Source organism: Solanum dulcamara, chromosome 10 (assembly GCF_947179165.1).
Source record: "Solanum dulcamara chromosome 10, daSolDulc1.2, whole genome shotgun sequence".
NCBI lineage: Eukaryota > Viridiplantae > Streptophyta > Magnoliopsida > Solanales > Solanaceae > Solanum > Solanum dulcamara.
Window position 1 is genome coordinate 9,992,568 of NC_077246.1, and position 24,052 is coordinate 10,016,619.

A 24,052-nucleotide genomic window follows, 5' to 3' on the forward strand; every position below is an offset into this window, starting at 1 on the left:
AATTGGAAGCCTCTGTCAAATAAATTTGTGGTCCCTACCATATCTGACTAATTAACCGTATCTGGACAAATGTAAACGAGTAGAAGAAGTGATATATCACGGATCTTCTAAAACTTTTAAAATTCAACTTTTTAATGGTGTTTAAAAATAAAAATGTTTTGCTAATTAAAGGGGAAAACGTTTTTGAGTTTAAATGGCCATTTATGGTCTTTATTGCCTCCTTGAATGCTCTCTTGAATGACCCTTATGACTGATCTTATTACACCCAAATTGTGTGTATAAGAAGGGATCTTAGAGGAAGAAAAAGATCATCTTCTTCTGAAAAGATAATATTCACTAGCCCACAAAAGTTTCGGTTTAACTAGAATTGGTCAGAAAAATAGTAGAAGGCGATAGAAAGGCAGTAACTCTGGAGTTCTTGCTCGACGAATTTTGTGAAAGTTTCAAGAGATTAGTCTTCTAATTTTGTAATTTTTGATTTATATTATCATGTTAATATGTAAGTTTAAGATTGCATGTTATGCTTCCGCTGCGTGTATGATTTTACACTCCAATAGAGAGGATGAAGGAAGAGATAGAAAATGGTGGAGGACATGAGTAGTGGGGGGAGAGATACTGTTGGCGGAGGAGATTGGGGGAGGTTGATGAGAGAGAAAGATATTTAATTCTTATTGAAACGTTAATTGTGGGTAGGGCTGTACAGGACAAACCGATAAACCGCACCAAACCGACAAACCGAACCAAACCGGGAAAAAAACCCGACTAGTGGTTTGATTTGACTTGGTTTGGTGTTTGGAAAAAAAAACCCGACCATTATAGGGTTGGTTTGGTTTTAACTAAAAAAAGTCAAACCGAACCCAAACCGATCCGATTATAGATATACTACTTTTAAATTATGTTATACATAAGAATATTTATTAAAATATAATTTATAAATATTTTTTAAAATTTTTTCATAATTTTTATTTTCTTTCTTACATTTAGATTTGGAGTTGAGAAGCTCATCTAAATAATATACAAAAAAAACCATCTTATAAAGTTATATTATAAAGTTAAAACTTCAAACAGTGTTCTGCCTCCATCTTATACGTTGATATTTTGTACTAGAACTCTTTTTAAGAAGCACTGCTCTGTGTTTTTTATTAGATACTATGAAAAACCCGAGTAACCCGAAAAACCCGAAAAAACCCGAAAAAAATTAATATCGAAAAACTCGACTTTATTGGTTTGGTTTGGTTTATAGATTTAATAACCCGACACAAATGGTTTGGTTTGGTTTGTAAAAAATCCGAACCAACCCGATCTATGTACACCCCTAATTGTGGGGTTTAAATGTAAAGATAATTAATCAATCCTACTCTGACTATATCTTTAATAATATATGGTATAAAATATTTAAAGTGGTAATATATGTAATTGTTTGAAAGTAGAGGTAAGCTTAGTATATATGGTAGTGATGTATGTCTAGTTAGGTAATTTAGACTTAAAAACTAAGTCAATATTTAACCCAAATTGACTAATGAGAAATTTTATCAAAATATTTTTTAAAATATATGTCTTACATAGCCATATAGTAAAGAAAAATAATAATTTTATTAGGTACTAAAAATTTATAAAAGAACAAATAAAGAAATTAAAACTTAGTAAAAATTGACATATTGAGTTATGACCCGCATTTTAGATCAATCCAACTATTTCAGCCCAAGTAGCTTTTGAGCGCCTCAATAAACCACTCATTTGTTCATTCAACTCATTTTGACCCGTCTAAATTCGGCCCAATCCACCCGTTTGATACATGTTATATGAACCATGTGTTTTATATTAGAAATATTTTATTTTTAATTTTTTTTTTTGGATCATTCTCATTACATACTAACATTTTGTATGGTATATTGTATCTATTATTTCATTATTTTCATTTTCTTCGAACAATATATAGTCATTTATATTTCAAGGGGCAAATAATTGAATAAGAAGATGCAACTCAATTTTATTAATTAATGTAAACACACTTTAATTTAAAATCTAAAATCTAAACTTTAAGGGTATATTTGTCATTTTTATTGGGAAAATTTTGAACTATAAAAGCTACACATCATCTATTTTGTAGTCATCATTTATTCGTTCCATCTTTGGAGCTAGAATTTTTTCACATCTTACTAGGGTTGAAGGTTTAGTTGAGAAATCTCTTGAAGTTTTCTCCATTTCTTCAATTTCTTGTTTTGTATTGAATATCTAAGTGTGTAGTATTTAATTCCTTGCTTGATTCTTGTTTATGAGAATATTCATTATTAAAGTTTGATTTAAATATCTTGTTTTGCTTATGCTTTCTTCATTGTTTCTCCGCCTTTTTTACTTCGGTTTGAGGCACTTGAGCAGAGGGTCTTTCGAAAATAACATTTCTACCTCTTTGAGGTAGTGGTAAGGTCTGCATAAACTCTACCCTCTTCAAACCCCACTTAGTGGGATTTCACCGAGGATGTTGTTGTTTTGCTTATGTATTGAATAATTTTTATTCTTAATAAAGTGAGTTAGTTGTGCTTAATGATTTCAAAGGAAATAGTTAACCCTAAGACTCGAAAAATTCAAATAAAAAATAATTAAAGTGAGAAATCATTTAATACATAAGCAAAATGCATGAAAATTTACCCACTATTTAGGCCCACCCTTATTACATATACTTGGTTTCTTACTTGGAAGTTGACATAGTTGCTTGACAAATACATGAAAATCTTGACTGGAGCTCCCTCCCTCTTGAACCGCCTTTGCGACACCATCATGGAGTTTTCTCATTCGCTCTTTTTGTGAACGAGCTCCACCAATTGAATCACATAAGATTTGAGTCAACTCTACTTGACTACCACCTTCACATGCCTTTATTCCCACTTTTAGTTCGTTAACTAACAATTCTTCACCTATAAATTGGTCTGCACCCATAGGCCATGTTAGCATGAGCACTTTAGAGGATATGCCTTCTAGTATTGAATTCCATCCACAATGAGTCAGGAAAATTCCCACGGCTCGATGTTTTAGTATAGCAAGTTGTGGAGCCCAACCTTTGATTATCAACCCTCTATTAGCTATTCGATTTTCATATTCTTTGGTGATTGGATCATCCTCCTCCTCCTCATTGTCGTCCATCACTTTTTGAATTCTCAAGCACCAGACGAAATTCACCCCACTACGTTCCAAGGATGTCGCCAGGGCAGCCGTCTGTTGTCGTGTCAATATCGAGCGACTCCCAAAGCACACGTAAACGACCGAGTCATCAACCTTGTCGTCTAACCACGTCATCACTTCATCGTGTGGCATCGCGCTCAACCCGCCACGTTGAGAATAACATGGGCCTACTACATTTAACAAAGGCCCAACAGCCCAAACCCTATCATGGCCCATTTCTTTCTTTACCTGATCAATATAAAGACCCTCAATTTCTCTACAAGTGTTGAATAGAGTACCCCAACTTTTAACATTGTCTAACAAACCGTCCCTTAAAAATTCCCAATCTGAGTCTCCTTTTTTATACTGACTGCTCAACGTACACACTTGAAGGCGAGGATATTCCGGCGTATTCGGAATATTATTGAAAGTAACCAAAGTATTTTCATCAGATTTTGAGAAGATTTCTTCAACATTGCTCCATGTGTAACTCATAACTAAGCAAGTAAAAGCTCCAGACGGCCAAAAGGCAATACGTCGAACACCTAGTCGGCATGCCAGTTGAAGTGTCCAACCAAGGAAGAAATCGGAGATAATGGCTACAGGAGGAGATGGATGTGTATGGAACCAATCGATAATCGGATCATAAAGTTTAGAAGTCGCACGAACCCTTGTAGCAAAATTGGATCCAGGAGGGGTTTCAGGAACTGAAAGGACAAGTGTTTGAATGGAATCTGAAGGGTGAATTTCTTGGATTGGTTCAATTAATGGTAGAACGAGAGGTGTGACTAGAATTGTTAGTTTTAGGCTGTGATTTATGAGGTGATTGGCTAGATCAAGGAGGGGGATGATGTGACCGGAAGTAGGGAACGGGAAGAGGAGAACATGTGTGCCACTGTTATTGTCGCCGGAAAACTCCATTTTTTTTTGAAGGTCAAGTTAAGATTTTGGAAATTGGAGCATTTGCTTTTATACTGTGAATATGTTAGGTGCCTTTCGATGTCATGCCTGACGCTTACAAGCTGGAAAAAAGGTTCAATATTTGTTTTAAAACTAATAGGAGTAGAAAATAATTGAAGGTTGTCAGTACTGTTATGAAATTAGAGTAAATAAGATAGTGTTAATTTCTAAAGCAGTGGATAGTCATACTAGCCAATTGTTTCATAACATTTTCCTCCAATGTCCACGTCTTGATATATAATATATCCTGTCATAAATAATAGATAAAGCTGCTTAATCTATTGAAAATTATTTTAAAATATTTTTCCTTCATTTATTGGCTTAAGCATTTTTTTTAGGACATAAAATTTAAACAAACAAGTGGTTATTTTACATTGGTCCACATAATTCTTTTACCTAATGAAAAATCAGACCCCCAACACCCTAACCTGTTTTACTGGTGATTTAAAAACCTTGAGCCCGTTTGGATGGGCTTAAAAAAAGTAATTTTTATGTATGAAGTGTTTTTAGAACTTTGAAGTGCTGAAAGTTATTTTTATAAATAAGCAGTTGAGTGTTTGGATAAAAGTGCTTATGATGTGAATTTTAGGATTAAAAGAATAAAAAAAGGTAATTTGGGAATTTAGTTAAAATATAAGGGATATAAAAGTAATTTCCATGGTCAAAGAAAATGACTTTAAGCACTTTGGAAAAAAAAGTTAGGAATCCTAACTTTTCATTTTTTACTGACTTTAAGAACTTTATGGTTTAAAGTCAGCATTAGACAAACACGTCCAAAAGCTAAAAAGGGGCTTTGACCAACTTAAAGTCAATCCAAACGGGCTCCTTGTCTCTTTGTTTCTTCCTCTGTTTTCTTTCTTCAAAAAATACAGTTGTTTACCCACCTTGACTTTCTCTCGTGTTTAAATAATTTGAATAACTTTTTTAAGTACGTTGTGGTCATCTATTGATTATAATTTAATTATATTAAAATTCATTATAAATTAAAATTTATTTAATAGAATTTAATTACGGAAAATGATTAAAAATGCACTCAAACTATTGAAAATAGTATAAAAATGTCTCTCATGTCTTTTTTTCGTTAAAAAAAGGTCGTTTTTAGATCTAAAGGTGGATGTCAAAGACATTTTAGGTCTAATAAATAGATGAGTGACATTTTTATATCATTTTCAATAGTTCAAAGTCATTTTAAATCCTTTTTCGTATAATAAAAGCCCCCCTTTCCACCAAGTTATTGTTAACCATATTAGGTTATCTTTTTATATTTCCTTAACTATTGCAGGGAGATTAAGGTAATTATTTGCCAGGGGGCGGAGATAGAGTATTATTTACGGGGATTTCGACAAATTCAATAATTTTTATTTAGACTTTTTATTTGTATTAGGAAGTCCATTAAATACAGTTAAATAGTTAATTACAAACCCAATAACTAAGTCGAGCAATTAACCCATAAACTTGAAATCTTTGGCGCCACCTGGGTTGGTTGCTACAATGCTCAAAATGAGGAGAAGACTGACAGAATGTGAGCGCTTGAAATCATATAAATTAGTATACCTTTTCTCCCAATTTATGTGACATTCTTCATTTTTCGAAAGTCAAACAATTTAAGTTTGATCGAGAATTTCAGCATGAAATCTCTAAAATTTTTGAAATAAAAATTATATATTTGTAAACTATATTAAAAAAAGTATTATAAATCACAATAATTAACAATTCAAAATATTTAAAAAGATATATAAAATATTTACAGTCAAAGTTAAATTTGTTTGAATCTCGAAATCTAAAAAGTGTCACATAAATTAAGACGTAAAGAATATATATTTTCTTTAACATGTGAAGAATGATTAACTTAATTGCTAATGTAAAAAACTTTCAAGCATGTTTTCTATGATTCAAGCCGTACTAGAAGATGCTCAAGAGAAGCAGATGAAGTTTACTGAACCAAAAGTTTAGGGAAGGGACAAATTAGAGGAGGATGAAATAGTGAAAATCGTAATAAAACAAGAACTTTGAGTACTCCCAATACTTGGTATGCGGGGGAATAGGAAAGACGACACTTGCCCAAATGGTCTTCAATGATCAGAGAGTTACTGAGAATTTCAAACTAAAGATATGAGTTTTTGTGTCTAGGAAGATTTTAATGAGAATAGGTTGATAAAGACAATAGTAGAATCTATTGAAGAAACGTCACTTGGTGACATGAACTTGGCTCCCCCTCTAGAAAAAGCTTCAGGAGTAGTTGAATGGAAAAAGATACTTTCTTGTTTTGGGTGATGTTTGGAATGATGATCAAGAAAAGTGGACTAATTTAAGAGCAGTATTGAAGGTTGGAGCAAGTGGTGCTTCAATTCTAATTACTACTCCTCTTGGAAAGATTGAATCAATTATTACAACTTTGTCTCAAGAAGATCGTTGGTTGTTTTTCAAGCAACGTGCATTTGACCACCAAATGGAAATAAATCCTAAACTTATGGCAATCGGAAAGGAGATTGTGAAGAAAATGTGGGGGTGTGCCTCTAGCAAGCAAGACTCTTGGAGGTCCTTTATGCTTCAAGAGGGAAGAAAGTGAATGGGGGAACATGTGAGATTTGGACCTTGAAAATTCCTATCTTGATTGTTGGTTTTTTGAAAAACTGAAAAAGATCAAAAATACTTTTGAACTATTGAAAATGTATCACATACACCGTCTCAAACAAACTAACTAAAATCAAAATTCAAATATTTTAATAAACAACTTATTTTGCTAAAAACTATTGTAACTAAAGCAAATTTCAACGGTTATCATCATCTTCCACTTGATTTGAGACAATGTTTTGCATATTGCTCGGTATTCCCAAAGGACACCGAAATAAATTTTTAAAAAAGGAATATCTCATCACTCTCTGAATGGCACACGATTTTCTTTTAACTAAAGGAAACATGGAGCAAGAGGATATAGGAATTATACTTGATATAGAAAACTTTCAAAATCTGAAAGGATTGCTGCAAATGAAGGAGAAGTTTAAGGGATGGAGATTGATCAATGCCCTCCTCATTGGACGTAACGAAGAAGCTACTTCCCTCCCAGAAGAGACGTTCAAAAGCCTTGTAAATTTCAAATACTTGACTATCTATAGGTTCTATAATCTCAAAGAGCTGCCTACCAGCCTGGGTAATCTCAATGCTTTGAAGAGTTATGGAAATTGAATATTGTGGCGCACTAGAGAGTCTCCCCGAGGAAGGGCTGAATGGTTTAATGTTGGAATTCTTACCCCAGATTTGTCTAAGGAACATGTATATTATGTTCCTTTGCGGATTATAAGGACTATGTTTATGTAAATCAAATAAAGTAATAACATAGTATTTTATTGTGGAAAACCCCGATTCATAAAAAGAAAAAAATCACGATCTACACCTCTGTAGACTCTGAGTCTCAACAGTTTAAAATTACAAACCTATGTAACCTAAGGAATTATTAACTCTAATTCCTATGAATCAACAATCAGCCGTGACTGTTGAATCAACTTCTAGTTATGAATTCGGATTACAACTCTTACAATCCTAGAGACTAACTCTAATCCCTAAACTTCAACACAAACCTCCCAAGGTTTATGTTCCCAATTCTTCAGGTTGCCCAACTTGAAAACTATATTCCTACTCCAGTTTATAACTCACTGGATCTAAAAAGCGTTTAAATACAACTCGATAAAACGCATTACAAACAAACTTGACTTAAGAACTATAAAGCATAAGCTTATGGATCAGGTTCTTCAATCTCGTTTCCTTGCGTTGGCTGCACTCGAATCTTCAATTAGAACTCTCTCAAATATGAACTCTCTCTTACTTCAATTCACTCTGCTTGATTCTCTCTATGTAAGTGCACAAGGTTCTTTGTGAAAACCTTTCTTTATTTATAGAAGCAAGACTTCTCCTTCTTTGAGTCGATGTCGGTGTCCTTTTATTGCTTCCCTTTCCTTGTAGAATTGCAAGACCTCGCCTTATTTGAGTTGGAGTAGTTGTCCTTTTACTGTCTCCCTTTCCTTGTAGGAATCCTCTCATGAAAGAAAACTTTATGCAACTGGACAGGTCATAAACATTCTCCATCCACCGCCTTAATACTTCTGTTTTACGTGGTTGACTGTCTCCTTATCCCAGTTGGACTCGATCTGAAAGGAACATGTTATAGCTACGTGTTCCTTTCACCTGTTCTTCTTTTTGTCAATCATTAAAATCTTTCTCAATCTAACGTTTAACTTCACTCACGAAGTTATCTGTCCAGAACTATAAGATGCTAAAATGTTTAACCGATGGATTGCAGCACCTAACAGCCCTCACAAGTTTAAGCGTTAGTCACTGTCCAACACTAGTCAAGCGTTGTAAGAAAAGTACTCATTGGATGCAATTTTCTCTCATGGAAACAAATTGATCAGTCTTTCCTTCGCAATAACTACGTATAATGTCTTGTTTGGGGGAAAAAAGTAAACAACCAATACCTGACATTAAAGAATAATGTCACAAATGAGTCCTTTTTGTAGTGACAATAGCATGATTGAGCCAAAGTATTAACATATGACATAAGTGAGCCTTTAAGAAGACCTAAATTCCTCAAGCACATAGACTTCGATATCAAAAGGCAGATTCTTAAATTCCATGCGTTTCCAACGCCATATTCTAAGACTATATTATATGGAAAATCTGAGAAACTTAGCAAACAAAAAAGTTTTATGTATATTCACAGAAAGGTTTTAGTTTCTAACATCATTGGCTTCATTCATTCAATACTTGTGATATATATACTGTTAGTGTGATCATTTTAACATTTTATTAAATTGCAATTTTAGCAATTGTCCATTGATGACATTTAATGTCATCTTTATTATTCTTTCTTTAGTGTATAAAAATGTCTTTCATTATCATCTTTATTTAGTGCAAGACTAAATCATTCCATTATGTATTTTTAATCTAATTATCACTAATAAGTGGTGCACTAAATCATATTATTATGTATTTTTAATCTAATTATCACTAATAAGTGGTGCACTAAATCATAATGGTGCACTAAATCATAATGGTACACTAAATGATGATAATGATGGCATTCTATTATTTTTCATCTTTGTATGATTTTCTCTCCTATAAATAGAGAGGTTTTCTTTGTTTTGAAAGAAAGATAAGAGAAGAAAAAATTGAGAGAGTTAAGTTTATATAAAAAAGAGAGTTATTATTAGTTGAAGGGAGGTGTTCTTTGTATAGAGCTTTAAACTCAACTCTTGTTCAGAGTTTATTGAGTTACATTTTTGTGATAAGGCTATTGTATCCTGGAGGGGACAAGTCAAGAGGACTACTGTTGGACCAGTGAAACGATTTACTGCAGTGGGCTTGAATCTCCTTAAAAAAAGCGAGATATCCGCGCCTCATCCAAGAAGTGAAGTTAATTTCTTCATCTTATAATTTCACCAACATATACTTCTAAAGCTTTGTGGGGAGCCGGCAAAATAATATGCAAAATGTTCAGAAGGTCTTATTAAGATCGAAAAAAGGTTTCTGGCTATGCACACAAGGTTCTAGTCTCTTTCTCTAACGCCATTTGTATCATGACTTTCAGCACGTTCAAGTCTACTCGTAAAACTTTGCAATGCAGGAGGGGATTTGAAAGTTTCCTCTGCAGCCTTCTTCTCATCCTCGTCCTCGTCCTTGTCCTCTGCATCTAATTTTTTCTTGTTACCTGATAGAAATTCCAAAGCAGTCACCACATCGCTCATCAAAGGTCGTGTGCTGGCTTCCTCTTGCAAGCACATTGCTGCTATTGCTAGTGCTTGGTACAATGCCTTCATTGGGTAATCCCCTCCCATCGATGGATCCGCCATTAAGTGAAACTTCGTCTTGTCTCTGAACAGTGGTGTTGCCTGCATAACAATTTGTCAAGATGACATAACGTTATGTTTTAGGCAATCTGATAGTGTAAAACTTGGGATAACTAAAGCATATTGAACTTTTGTAACTTACCCAAACAACAAGGTTTTGTTCTTCGCTCGGTAATGAGTTGTCAATGACTCTTCTTCCTGTAATTATTTCCAAGAAGACAACTCCAAAGCTATAGACATCAGATTTAGTTGTCAATTGACCAGTGGAAGCATACTCGGGTGCGCAATAACCATAGGTTCCCATGACCCTGGTGGAAACATGAGTCTTGTCACCAGTTGGACCTAGCTTAGCTAGTCCAAAATCAGAAAGCTTGGGATTGAAGTTCTCATCTAGAAGTATGTTGGATGCTTTAAAGTCGCGGTAAATTACTAACGGATTAGCTGTTTCGTGCAAATATTCAAGACCTCTTGCTGCTCCTTCCGCGATTTTCATCCTTGTAATCCAATCAAGTGACTTTTGTTCTGGACCAAGCTCTGCCAAACAAAAGGTAAATACGTCAATAACTATAGAGATGCAAAATTCTCCTACACGAAATATCTTAATTTTATCCTCCGTTATACTTGAGGTCACTCATACCAATGCTAAAGTTAATAATTTTGTTGGAGAATGAAATAATGCATACCAAGAAGATGATCTTCTAGTGAACCATTTGACATGAACTCATATACTAATATTCGTTGATCGCCGTCTGAACAGTATCCTACCAAAGTAACAAGGTTAGGGTGATGAAGAAGGCTCAACAACAGAACCTCCACAAGGAACTCTCTATTTCCTTGGAACCCATTCCTATCAAGTTGTTTTACAGCCACATCCTGAAAAAAAAATACATATAACTAAAACAACACGACCACATATAATATAATGTTGGATACAATCAAAGGCGAGATGCTGGTATACAGAACATATAATTTACTACTGTTATAGAGAGGTTTAATTGTACATAGATTTTAAAGAAATGTGGGAATTAAGAGTAGTACTATGTTCTTGCTCTCAATGTGTCCCTTGTAGACTTTCCCAAAACCACCTTCACCAAGCAAACACTCAGAATCAAAGTTGTTAGTGGCAAGAGACAAGTCATTGTATGTGATTGTTTGAGCTGAAATGTTTCCTTTTCCATACTTTTCTATTTCTTCAACTATGTATTTCCTTCTGCTGCTATCTGCACAACACACACAATATTATGTCAAAAGAAGGAACTCTGGATTATTAAATTGGATAGAACAAAAATGACATCAAATGAAGTTTTTACAATTTTGGTTTGTAAAATATTAGTTGAACCAACTAAGCAATGAGACACACAACAACAACTATGCCTCAATCATATGAATCTTCGCTATCCAATGTCGCTTCATTAATAAAAATAGAAGCACTACATAGTGGGGAGGGCACAATGCTTGCTGGCTATAGGATCGACAGAATTCAATAGCTTTGACTCAAAACTCTGTATTTGTTTTAAAAATCTACTTTATGTGTATAAATAATCTATTCAGAATCAATAAGCAAAAGGAATTGTGGTTCACAACCCATAAACTAAAAATTCTGGCAACTGCTACTGGACTACTTGCAATATATGGGGGAAATGAAGAAAACAATTTTTTTCCAAATGAAAAGAATTTGGCTTTCTTCTAGAGGAAAGGCATTTCATTTTTCTTGTTAGGAACCAAATTTCTAGTTTTACAAAACCCAATAATTTTGACTTAAATCCTGTATTTTTGTTAATTTTTTTTATTTAAATATATACGAATACTATCCAGAACATGATAATCAAAAAAATATTATGACATAGAACTCATAAACTAAATATTCTAGCTCCGTCTAAGATCAAAAAATACATGCAATTTTTTCAATTTGCAAAAAAAAAATAAAAAATACAAACCAATTAGAACAAAAAAAATTGGGTGCATGCATGAGATGAAAGAAAATGAGAGATGAATTTACCAGTTTTAATAGAAATGTTGGCAAATGAGGCTATAGATTTGGTGTCTTTTTGTTGTTCTTGATGAATGCTTTTTGCCAGAGAATTTTTCTGATTAATTTTGTCCTGATCTGATGATGACATACAACATGAAAAACAGAACATTATCACTTAATTATTTCCTCCTCTTACTTATATATATGATATCATTATCTTATATTATTCACACAATCATCATCAACAAAAAAATGTTAACAACCATATCAAAAAGATTAAAAAAAAAAATTGAAAACTTTTTTCATCCCTGAAAGAGTGAAAATCCTTTTTTTTTTGGGTCTCCCAGGAAATCAAAAACTTTTTTTCCCTTTGTAATCCTATTTACCAAACTGTTGGTTCAGCTGCCTAGTCATGAATGACCCAACTATTTAGGGGGGGGGGGGATTTTTTATTTTTTTAAGGCGGGGTAAGGAAGGAAAAATAGCGGAGGGGATTATAAAATAGGGCATTGAACTTTCATGTTAAAGTTTAAACAATTAATCAATTGCATTATTAAGATTTCTCGAGAGGAAAAGGGTTATATCGAATTATACAAGACAACAATACCCTATTGAATTAGGTAAGATAATAATATTCTTTTTTAAAATTTAATTGTATGATATTCAGAACTCACTAATTCAATTAATTCAGATTTCATTCAGATAGAGTTCAATTAACGGGAATGCGCTTCTTGCGGGTCTTTATTATTTTCAAAGACTTAAATATGATATCTATGATTAAGGAAGTAAATCTCATTTATTTTTCATATCCCGTAATAATAGGTCAATATTAACATTCTTAACGGAGTTTATAATACAACATGCTCAATCCCCCCCCTCGCCCCCCCTCCTATTAGGTAGCAATCTTTACCTCTTTATTTGGAGCACTAGAAACTCTTTTTAATTAACTAGTATTTGGGTACATACGTTGGACGTGCGCACTATATTTATGAAAATAAAATTTTAAGAAGTAAAATGTAATAGAATACTTTAAAAATATGTTTAGGTTAAAAGAAATCAAATAAAAAATTGTGTAGCTTTTTTAAAAAGTTGATATTGATCATTTTTAGTGAACATCTTCGAATAATAATTAAAAAAAATGAAAGCTCAAATCCTACTTTAAAAAAAAGGAGAAGTTATCATATCAAATATCAATTAAATCATTCTTGTAAATTAATTCATAAAAATTATCCAAAAAAATTGGCAATTGTGATCCCCTAAAAGTGTTAATACTCCAAATTCCAAAAGTGCCGAGTCACCGACGAAACGAACCGAGTACAATGAGACTCGATATCGAACCGGGTTCAGATACCGGTCCAACCAACTCTCAACTACCACCTGATTAAAAGACTTCACCGATCCAATTTCTCGTCTGAATAAAAAAAATGAAATCAAGAAACCAGTGAGCTTTTTTTGCTAAGAAAAAATGGAGTCAAATTGGAGAAAGGTATTATTAATGGTATCTTACTTGACTGTTGTAATTACCAATTTGTCCCTACAAGGTGTAAGAGGTTGGACTGGAGAAATTCATGGAAGAGTTGTTTGTGATGTTTGTGCTGATTCTTCTATTGGTCCTGAAGACCATATTCTAGAAGGTTCTTTTTTTACCCTTTTATCTCTATTTTTTTTTTCATTTCTAGCTGATCTTGCTACTGTATGTTTTAGAATCTTTTCGATTTCTCGTTTGAGAACTACGATCTTTAGCTCTGAAACTGAGAAGAACTTCCAGATTAATGGGAAGGAAGCTTAATCGGGATGAATAATAAAATTTTTATACTTAGGGCTTGTTTGAAAGAAGTAGTTTTTGTTTTGAAAGTGAAATATGGTAATTGGAAATTGGCCGGGTTGTGTTTGGCAATGAATACAAATTGGGAGTTGTTTTTAAATTTTTGTGAGTGATTTGGAATAAAAAAAGTGAACAACTTTTTAGTATTTTTATGGCTAAACATGATTTCCGGAATTCAATCCTAAAATAGGGTAAAAAATGTTCATGGCGATGCTTGGTTACAATTTCAAATCTGTTGTTATATGTTTGCTCTAGTTTTTGATGTTCTAGAGCTTTGGATATATTTGAGAGTTTTACTAATTATATAAATTGCCAAAAAGTCGGGGTAGGGGAAGGGGAGATTGGGAGGGGAATACAAAGTGGGGAATCAATTGTTCACCAACAAGGTGAAAATTTAGGTAGTCAATCAACTGAGCTGTTACGATTCCCCAAATTGCAGTGTTTTCAGAATCATGATGGGCATTTATTTCGCTTGATTAAATGATTGTTATATTTTTACTGGATGCTTACTGATAGTTTCAGAAAAATTGGCCTGCTTAAGAATTTGTGTTCTGAAAGTCAAATATAAGGGGTGTTTGTACCTTATGGATCAACTAAAGTTCCAAACTTTCAACTTTGTTATCATTCCTAGGCCGTTTTGGATAAGTACGTGTAGCCTATTCATCCGGCTCCCAACAGATGAGACAATCCTTCTATGTCATCCGGAAGGGAAACAAATATATTTCTTCCTTTTTATTTAATTACTCTTTTCATTTTCTATGCTGGTTGGTTAAAAGGAGATGAATTCTTCTATTTTGCATTAAAACCAAAGCAGTATGTTCATGAACCTAGTTACAACTTACAAGTAAGCTAAAGTATTGGATATCTTAATCATTGAGTTCTTTTTACTCCTTCCGTCCCAAAATACTTCTCACTTTTTGCTTCTCGAGATTCAAACTATATGAACTTTGACTAATATTTTAAGATGTAGTTTTTCACCGTAATTTTCATATAGTTTTCGAATATCTAAATTGTAGTTCTACATTATTGAATTAAGATTAGTCAAATTGACTATCGAGCAGTGAAACCTGACAAGTGTTTTGGGATAGAGGGACGAGCGAGTAACTAATTAGACAATTAATGCAATAAAAAAATCACAAGAAGATTCATTGGAGTTCTAGTAAATGGTGCATCAAATGATAGAAATCATTTTACTTTTGGGGAATCTTATGGTGAAATTGTTAAAAATCCTTGAGAAGGATATTGATAGCATGTTCTTTGCTAACCAATAAGATTTGAACTCTGATGGACTATTTGTTTTATTTGATATTCGATACTAAATATGTAGCGAAGTAAAACAGATTCTTGAAATATTGAAGAGGACTGAAGAATGCCCTCTGTTTCCTCTCCTTCCATGTACCTATCTGTACGCACTTACATAGAAATATAGACTAAGCAACCCTCTATACTTTGTGTGCTCCTGGGAAAGAAGTTTTTGTGTACCAATATTGACACCATGAATCTATTTCCTTTTCCTGGAACCGTATACATTAGAATCTCTCCTGTTAGAAAGTTCTCTTGATTTTATAAATGTAAATGTGAAAGCTGGTGGGCTTCAAAGCACAATGAGAAATCTTGGCATGGGTATTCAAGTACTGACACAATTGCACTAGCAGAACACCGTCGCTGCGCATGTTCAACATCATCCTTAATCTCATCCGTGAGAATAGAAAATTAAGAGGATCTTATTGCACCACTAGATGCCTAATGTACAGTGATTCTTTACTTCAGTCTTCCTGCTACCTTCTATGCTTCCATTTAACTATTCTGCCTTGTTTAGTTCATCACTTACTCTTCCTTGATTATAGACATTGCTACTTCATATGCTTCTGTTGTTTGGTATTTGCCAATGATATTGGGGCTTATAGAAAAAAAGATGTCAAAATAGTGTCATAGAAAGTCAATAAACTTGATTTATGACTCATTCATATAAGGCTTCACTTATTAAACAACTCCAAAAGGCTATCGAGAATTTCCACATTAAAGTTTCCTCATTTATCATAAAGTAAAAACAATCTCAACAAAAGGGCATGACTGGATTTTTTGACGGTGTCAATTTTAGTCATCGGTACCATGATAGTTTGGTCGTTCCACTAATGATACCATGATGGTGAGAAGGGTATCACGCCCAATGCTTATCACCGTTTTAGCTCCTTCCTTTTTCTTAACCATCTATAGCTAGATATGGAATACAATGTTGAGCAGTTGCTTGATGTTTTTCTTTTAGGCAATGTTAATCTGTAGGTCCTAGTTTTGCTATCCTCCTTCCCCACTTTTGGTTCCAGTCCAAGACACTTCATTTCATGGCAAATTTTACTTTTCACCCCATTCTTGTTGTCTAGAATATGCTCTGGTTTGTACTCTGGCATGTTTAAGGCCAAACTAAAGACCAATCACAATTTAAGCCTGTGACAAAAATATCTCTTTATTTTAGACTCGTATGGGATAAAGTCCAAGCATTAGGTACTCTGGCGCATGATTTACCTTTAAATGTTTTAATGTAACCTCATAATAAAAGATGTTACATTGTGCCTCTATATTAGTATGATAGAAGATGTCATTCTGGACATATTTTGGTATCAAAACTTCAGGCAAGGAAGGCATAGAATAAAGCGTTTGTATTCTTTTTGGTCAATTTGGGACAAGTTGTCATCTATGTTTCTGCTGATTAATGTGATTGCTTGTACTGTTGATGCTGGTTCAACACGCAACGCAAGATTATCTTATCCTAGTTTTGGTGGTACAGATACATGTATAATGATAACAGTTTCATTGTTCATTGTATCTGAAGGCAGTTTATATTATTTCCTTGTTGCAGGTGCAGAGGTTGCTGTTCTTTGCATTACGAAGGCCGGGGAAGTTCTGAATTATCAGGCATTCACAGACTCCAAGGGGATATATAGAGTGGCTGAGACAATGCCAGAGAGCGATCGTTGGGATGCATGCCTAGCAAGACCTATCAGCAGCTTCCACGAGCACTGCACACGTCTGGGAGATAGCAATTCGGGGGTGAAGTTCAGCTACAATCATCCTTCAGGATATTCACACACAGTCAGACCATTTGTATATCGTCCCACGAACGTTCCAACATATTGCATCTAATAAATATATAATGTATCATATGCTACAGGCTATCTAAGCTTGTTACTGTTATTGTATCCTGGTTGCCTTTATTTTATTGAAAATCCACTAGCAATCTGGATATATCTGGTAACACTTGTTTGTTCAGCTGAATTGATGATTAGATTAGTGTAAACATAGTGAAACTGTTTACCCTAAAATCGGTACAGTTGAATTTGTAACTGTTGGAAAACTATATGCAGAGTAGAAAATGAATCTGCTAATGAAGGTTACAGATTCGGTCAAGAGGAAGAAACTTAGAAGCATACTAGAATTATACTGCTTACATAAATAATAGATAAAACATGTGTTCATGCTTGACCACATACAAGCATGCTAGAACACATAAACTTTTTGAAATTTAATTTGATAAATACCTCTTAAAGCGTGAGCAACAGTTCTAAACCGAATTCTCTCAATATTTGGGTGGGCAAGTATGCATAGAAATCCTATCTCTATCCTTTTTAGATTAGGAGAACCCTATTTATAGGGACCTTTTACCAGTCCAACAAGGAGAATAAAATAGGATTTTGACTTCTAGTTAAATATGGGCACGGACCACCGAACTAATTACTGAGGGCCCTTATTATGGAAATAATTCAAACTTATTAATTTGAATTATTCTTATCATAATAAATTACAAATCATTCCACTAGAAATCCGTAATTGCACTCCTCCATTTATATTTTGAAATTCCTCATTAAACACTTATGTAATTTTCCATGTTAAGAATATAGATACTAATCAATAAATTAAATTGCTGATGAATTCAACTTAAAGATTAATTTCTTTTAGAGAACTGCTTAACTTATTTCATGTGTCAGATTCATAAATTCACTTGCAAGGTTTGACACAATAAAAACTTATAAGCTTCTCAAAAAGACATATCATTAATCTCTATATCGAAACATGGATTTCATCAACTAACCTATTATTTCACCAATATATATTATTATCATCCAATCCACCAGGCATATTGATCCATCTCAGAATCTCACTTTTAATAAATCAAAACGATAATTAATATGTGCAGATCATAATAGTTATATCAAGATTGACAATATAAGTACATTTAACAGTTTAGAGAATATGTTTTTGTCAGTCAGTCTAAAACAACTATCTCTACTCGGTCTCGTTCAATACATTCAAAACACACTAGCACAAGAAGTTGAAACTACACCGCTCCCATAATCAAGATAAATTATATATAATCTTTTGCTACAATCATACCGATGGTTTGTCCAATTTCCATCTTAGATTATGAACAAAGATACTTTATACTTATAAGAACCGATGATTTAATCATCTGTGTATAAGTTAAAATTTTATACACTAAATCATCTACTATATAAGTAAATGGACACATAAGCGAATATATGATCTATTAAAATTTTTATTAAAATTGAATAAACAATTGTTCTATGATAAATACTATATCCAAACTCATGATTAATAGTATATATTTCATGGTTAATAGTATATATCCAACAGTAACATCTAAAGGGCAGGTAGATTGAATTGATTGAGACGATGATAGAATGAATCAAAATAATAAATAGTATGCAATTAAATAAGAATATGCTTAAAGTATTGTTTATTATTGTAAACTATATATCAACTTCTTTACAATATTAGCTACAAAATTTATAATTATCAAAGATTATGTTTTTTTTAAAAAAATATAATATGTATCTTGAATACCTAGGGGGGCAGGGGGGCAGCCCGGTGCACTTAAGCTCCCGCTATGCGCAGGGTCTGGGGAAGGGCCCGACCACAAGGGTCTATCTTGAATACCTAGTGATAGATAAAATTAGAAATATATTTTAGATGCAGTGGCGAATTTATAGCCTAATTATGGGGCATGTGAATCTGTAACCTCTTCATAAAATTAGGTATTGCATGTAGGACTGTACAGGACAAACCGATAAACCGCACCAAACCGACAAATCGCACCAAACCGGAAAAAAAACCCGACTAGTGGTTTGGTTTGACTTGGTTTGGTATTTGAAAAAAAAACCCGACCATTATAGGGTTGGTTTGGTTTTAACTAAAAAAAGTCAAACCGAACCCAAACCGAATCGATTATAGATATACTACTTTTAAATTATGTTATACATAAAAATATTTATTAAAATGTAATTTATAAATATTTTTAAATTTTTTTTCATAATTTTTATTTTCTTTCTTACATTTAGATTTGGACTTGAGTAGCTCATCTAAATAATATACAAAAAAAACTTATCTTATAAAGTTATATTATAAAGTTAAAACTTCAAACTGTGTTTCAAACAGTGTTGTGCCTCCATTTTATATGTTGATATTTTGTACTAGAACTCTTTTTAAGAAGCACTGCTCTGTGCTTTTTATTTGATACTATGAGAAACCCGAAAAAATTCGAAAAAACCCAAAAAACCCGAGAAACCCGAAAAACCCGAAAAAACCCGAAAAACCCGAGAAAAATTGATATCGAAAAACCCGACTTTTATTGGTTTGGTTTGGTTTATAGATTTAATAACCCGACACAAATGGTTTGGTTTGGTTTGTAAAAAATCCGAACCAACCCGGTCCATGTACACCCCTAATTGCATGTATACATTTCTTAAAATTAGTATAATATTATCTGTTAGCATTCATGCTATAACAAAGTTAAATAATGCACTTAGTTGAAGGTTAAGTTCTTTACTTAGAGGACTAGGGATCAATTCTACTTAATGCGTTCGTTCTTAATTTTTTTAATAATGCATCCATGTTACAAAGTGTGTTTCTCCCATCCACTGTGTAGTAGTTAAACTTGTGCAATCAAACATCAAGTTTGTAATTATATTGTAACTATGTTATGACAAATAAATAAGTGTTTACGTTAAATTCAATTACAAAGTGGTTTTTTTATTCAGAATATATAAATTAACGCGTATTTTGGGGATAAGACTAAGAGTGCTTAATATGCTAAGATCGATGTATTAAGAGGTATTCAAATCGTGCAATGGTTGTTGAGGTATTCAAATCATGCATTGATTGTATGTTAAGTTTTGAAATCAAGCAAGTTATGAAACAAAAATCGATAAAACTTATCGATAATTCTACAACTTCAATTATCAACACATTAAACCCTTCTCCAATATGATCGTAGACTAAAAATATATTCGCGTTTTAATAAGACTGTGCAAACCAATATGTGGGGCAGGCCCCTAAGTCGGTCGAGAGTTATAAAGTATCGTCGTCTTCATTTAGAAACCCAATTATAACATAAGTGCTTCGAGAAAAACAATAGCAAAAGCTTAGATTACTCTTAGGATCTTGATGATCTCGTAGTAACTTAACGAAAGTTAATTTACGCGTTAAGCTCATTGTTATGGTATAGTTTTTCCCACCAATTTTGTGGTATAGCTTCGTGGGTGTTGTAGAACCGGAGTCCTAGCTGCATACTGAGTTTTTGGCAGTTTTTCGAGTGTGCATAATGAGGTAAGAATCTTCTTGTATTGAGTTGTAGCTACTTTAGCCCTCGAATAATATTTTACGACAGAAATCAGTATCTTTTGCCTGATTGCCATAAAACTTCTCGTCCTTGGGCTATGTAAATGTATGTTGTTGTCTAAGTGGCCAGATCATTTATACAGCGCACACAAGGCTAGATCATTTATATGGAGCCTATGGGGCTAGATAAGTTATACATAACCTACATGTCTAGTTCATTTAAACAAGAGTTTTATACGCTCAGATACATATACATGAGCCTTTGTGCTAAAATATAGACATATAATCCGTGTGTGCTCAGATACATAAGCCTTGTGTGCTTAGCTATAAATATAAAAGCCTTGTGTTCTCATATACAAGAGTCTTGTGTGCTCAATTACTCTGAGCTAGACAAGCACATAGAGCCTCCGGGCTAGACATATATATATAAAGTCTATAGACTAGCCAATGATGTAGAAAGTCATTCATACTAGACAATCAAAATGACCCCTAGGGCCCAAATTGAGGTCAATAGAAATAGTTAGATTGATGTGTACATGTCAGGCTTATAGAGGCTCGAATAGGTTATATTAATTGTTGTATGTACCTGATGAGCTTATGGGAGCCCGATCAGGTTGTTGTTTGATTATTGATGCTTGATTTGTGTCAGAAATCATTAGGCTATATTATGATTATTTTTGACCTTTTTTCTGAGCACGTTTAGTATTTGATAATGTCACTTAGGTTGGTTCAATTAAGTTGATTATTGATTTAGTTATGATTTTTAAGGTTTAAGCCTTGTACGTTCTGGCTAGCCTCTGACTCTCTATATGATTATTTACAGTACTTTATGATATCAATTCAACTATTTATAGATTCACGAGTCGGTAAGCATACTCATATTATCTTTAATCCCCTTTTTATATTTACATTCAATACTTTGCGATACCTTCTCAATTATTATTCGTTTTACATTACTCGATACATTATTTGTACGATGCTCCAAATTTGGGGGTGTTGCACTTATGCCTATAGGTTCTAACAGACTAGTAGAAAGACCTCGTCTATAGCGTTGTCGAGTTACAACAAACTGCCTATCTTCACTTCTTTGGAGTTTGTCAGATTCAGAGGTTTGTGTCATGACTCGAATTCGATTGTGATGTCACTCGTCTCACTCTATCGATACAAGTCAGCCCAAATCCATACAAATGCGGAAATAAAGTAGAAACAGTCTAAATAGATAAATAGTATAAAAAAACAGAAGTCTTAATCAACTACAACACCCCAAAGGACTGGTTGTCACATATACAAACCTCTAATACAATGTAAATGAAGGATAAATAAAAGTCTCAATGCTTTTGTTTCTCAAACAGAACAAAGCATATAAAAAAACAAGAGATATCGTCGGCGTCGACAACTACCTCTCAAGTATCCTTGAATAGTCGCGGATGAAAAAAGGGAATCTGTATCACTGTCCAGGCACGAAAACTATACAAATGTAGATAGCAAGTGGTGAGTATTAAATAACACGGTACTCAGCAAGTAAGACACTAATCACAGATAAGGCTAAATAGAAACAAGTACTCTTGACACACCATCTGAATCTCTATAACTACAACCTGCAAGCAGAATAACCTAGTCTAACAGTATATATAACTCATGTAGCATGCAAGTCAAAGTGCATCTCAACAATTCAAATAGGCCAGCTATGTATCAACAATATCACATGTATATCAGTCACAATTACACATAGTATGGGCAAATACACAGATAATCAAACAAATGCAATGCAATGAGTGCCCAATGAAATGATGCATGTATGTCCATGCATCCACCAAGATGTGTGGCGTGACCTTGATTATCATTTAGTATCAACTAAGGTGCGTGGCACGTCCCTCGAATATTATAAAATAACAAACACGACGAGTGGCACGTCCCTCGAATGCAATAAAGTAATAACCGCGATGTGTGGCGCATCCCTCGAATCCTCTTAGTTTTTCTCTTTCATCATAACTTAGACGGAACCATTTCACATTGGCGTAATCATCAATTTGGACTTCAATGATAAGATTCAACCGAAATGCATATGGAATGCTCATGCAATCAATGGGAATGTAATGAATTCCAATACCATATGCAATTCATACTAAGAATATCACAATGTAATCTCCACAACGAGTCAACAATGTCAGTTAACTCAAATACATCAATTCATTAGATCAAATTTCTTCTTATAACCTCGATAATCAACCTTAGGTGTATTCATGATTCATAATCAATCCAAACTCAAGTTTACATCAATTCACATAGCACGTAGCAGAAATACAAGGTTCTACAAAGCTTACGAAGGTTTAGAGTTCCACTTGCCTTAATATCACTCTCGACTACTCTGAAACTTGAGTCTTTCCCTTTCATTGATGCTCCAAATCATAGGAATATAATCAATTAATGATTCAAAATTAAATTACGGAACTAACGACACCAAAATCATGAATTTCGAGCAAAATGGTCAAAATGACTCAAAAATCCGATTCCAAAAATGGAGTTTAAATTCAATTTTTTTTTGATGAAAATCATCTCAAAATATTAGGAATTCATTAAAGAAAACCATTTCAAAAACGGAGTTCAAAACAGTCCATAATCACCATTTTAAGAAATTCAAAGTTCTTGAAGAAATCCTCAAATTTTGAGGTCCAAAATCCTCAATTTTTGAGGTCCAAAATCCTCAATTCGAAGTTAAAATCATAATATAATGGATGTGTAATGAAGATTCTAGGTAAAGAACACTTATCCAATCAAAAAGCCTCAAAATTTCACTTCAGAAATCAACCAATCGAGTCTCAAGGTCTGAAAATGAGGAAAATGGCTAAAACCCCAACCATAAACCCCTCAGAAGTCGCTTAAGCGACACAGGGGTCGCTTTCACGACCAGTGGTTCGCTCCTAAGTAACTCTCTTTGCTAAAGCGATGGGTACTTCACTAAAGCAGAGGTTGCTAAAGCAATGGGTACCTCACTAAAGTAGAGGTCACTTTCGCGACCCTACCTTCGCTCAAACGGACCCTGTACCAGAACACAACACTTACGAAATTCCACTTTTCAAACTTTTGAACGCTCGAAATTCGTTTGAAGTCCTGTACACACAAATTATATATCCTACTATACTAAATTCGACGTTTCAGACTCAATGGAATTGTCAGAATTCGAATTCGATATCTCCTTGACAAAAACTCCAACAAGTCGCAACCAAACTAACTCTAAGCCTCAGAAAGACCAAAACACCATGAGAGCCTCCGAAAAAAATACACATGAACTCTCCCTAGTCCTAAAATCATCCCTCAAATCCAACGGAGTTATTGGAATTCAATTTCGAGCATCCGAACTCCAAATATTGATCAAAGTCAACTCTACGATCAAAATTTCAAGAATTCCCAACTCAAGGCCTCAAATCCACGATATAACTCCAAATCTAATTCCGTTAACTCTCATAGACCAAATTTCACATTTCAGAGCTAAAGGAATCGAGAAAATTTCATTATGTGACTCGAAACTCTAAATGACTCCGAAAACTACTATTTCACAATTTAGGCTTCTAAAACTCAACTTTTTCTAAAACTCTCAGTTTTTCACCGAATTTCATAGAATCAACTTCGAATACCGATCAAACATGACTCGAGGCAACT

General features: G+C 33.7%; 3 protein-coding genes across 3 annotated transcripts; 1 reads left to right on the plus strand and 2 right to left on the minus strand.

The window, feature by feature from the left end:
• Positions 1 to 2,584: 2,584 nt before the first annotated feature.
• On the minus strand, positions 2,585 to 4,092 carry LOC129871642 (flavonol 3-O-glucosyltransferase UGT89B1-like). The gene has a single exon (XM_055946597.1). It carries the CDS (start codon positions 4,078 to 4,080, stop codon positions 2,653 to 2,655), a length of 1,428 nt encoding a protein of 475 aa, XP_055802572.1. The 5' UTR covers positions 4,081 to 4,092; the 3' UTR covers positions 2,585 to 2,652.
• A 5,466-nt stretch (positions 4,093 to 9,558) lies between these two features.
• Positions 9,559 to 12,189, minus strand: LOC129870678 (probable serine/threonine-protein kinase PBL23). Its single transcript, XM_055945520.1, has 5 exons — positions 11,962 to 12,189; positions 11,001 to 11,182; positions 10,646 to 10,835; positions 10,105 to 10,496; positions 9,559 to 10,004 (listed from the first exon to the last, which is right to left on the minus strand). Exons 1-5 carry the CDS (start codon positions 12,101 to 12,103, stop codon positions 9,663 to 9,665), a joined length of 1,248 nt encoding a protein of 415 aa, XP_055801495.1. The 5' UTR covers positions 12,104 to 12,189; the 3' UTR covers positions 9,559 to 9,662.
• Positions 12,190 to 13,205: 1,016 nt separating this feature from the next.
• Positions 13,206 to 17,012, plus strand: LOC129871413 (uncharacterized). Its single transcript, XM_055946323.1, has 2 exons — positions 13,206 to 13,568; positions 16,617 to 17,012. Exons 1-2 carry the CDS (start codon positions 13,400 to 13,402, stop codon positions 16,898 to 16,900), a joined length of 453 nt encoding a protein of 150 aa, XP_055802298.1. The 5' UTR covers positions 13,206 to 13,399; the 3' UTR covers positions 16,901 to 17,012.
• The last annotated feature ends 7,040 nt before the right edge of the window (positions 17,013 to 24,052 follow it).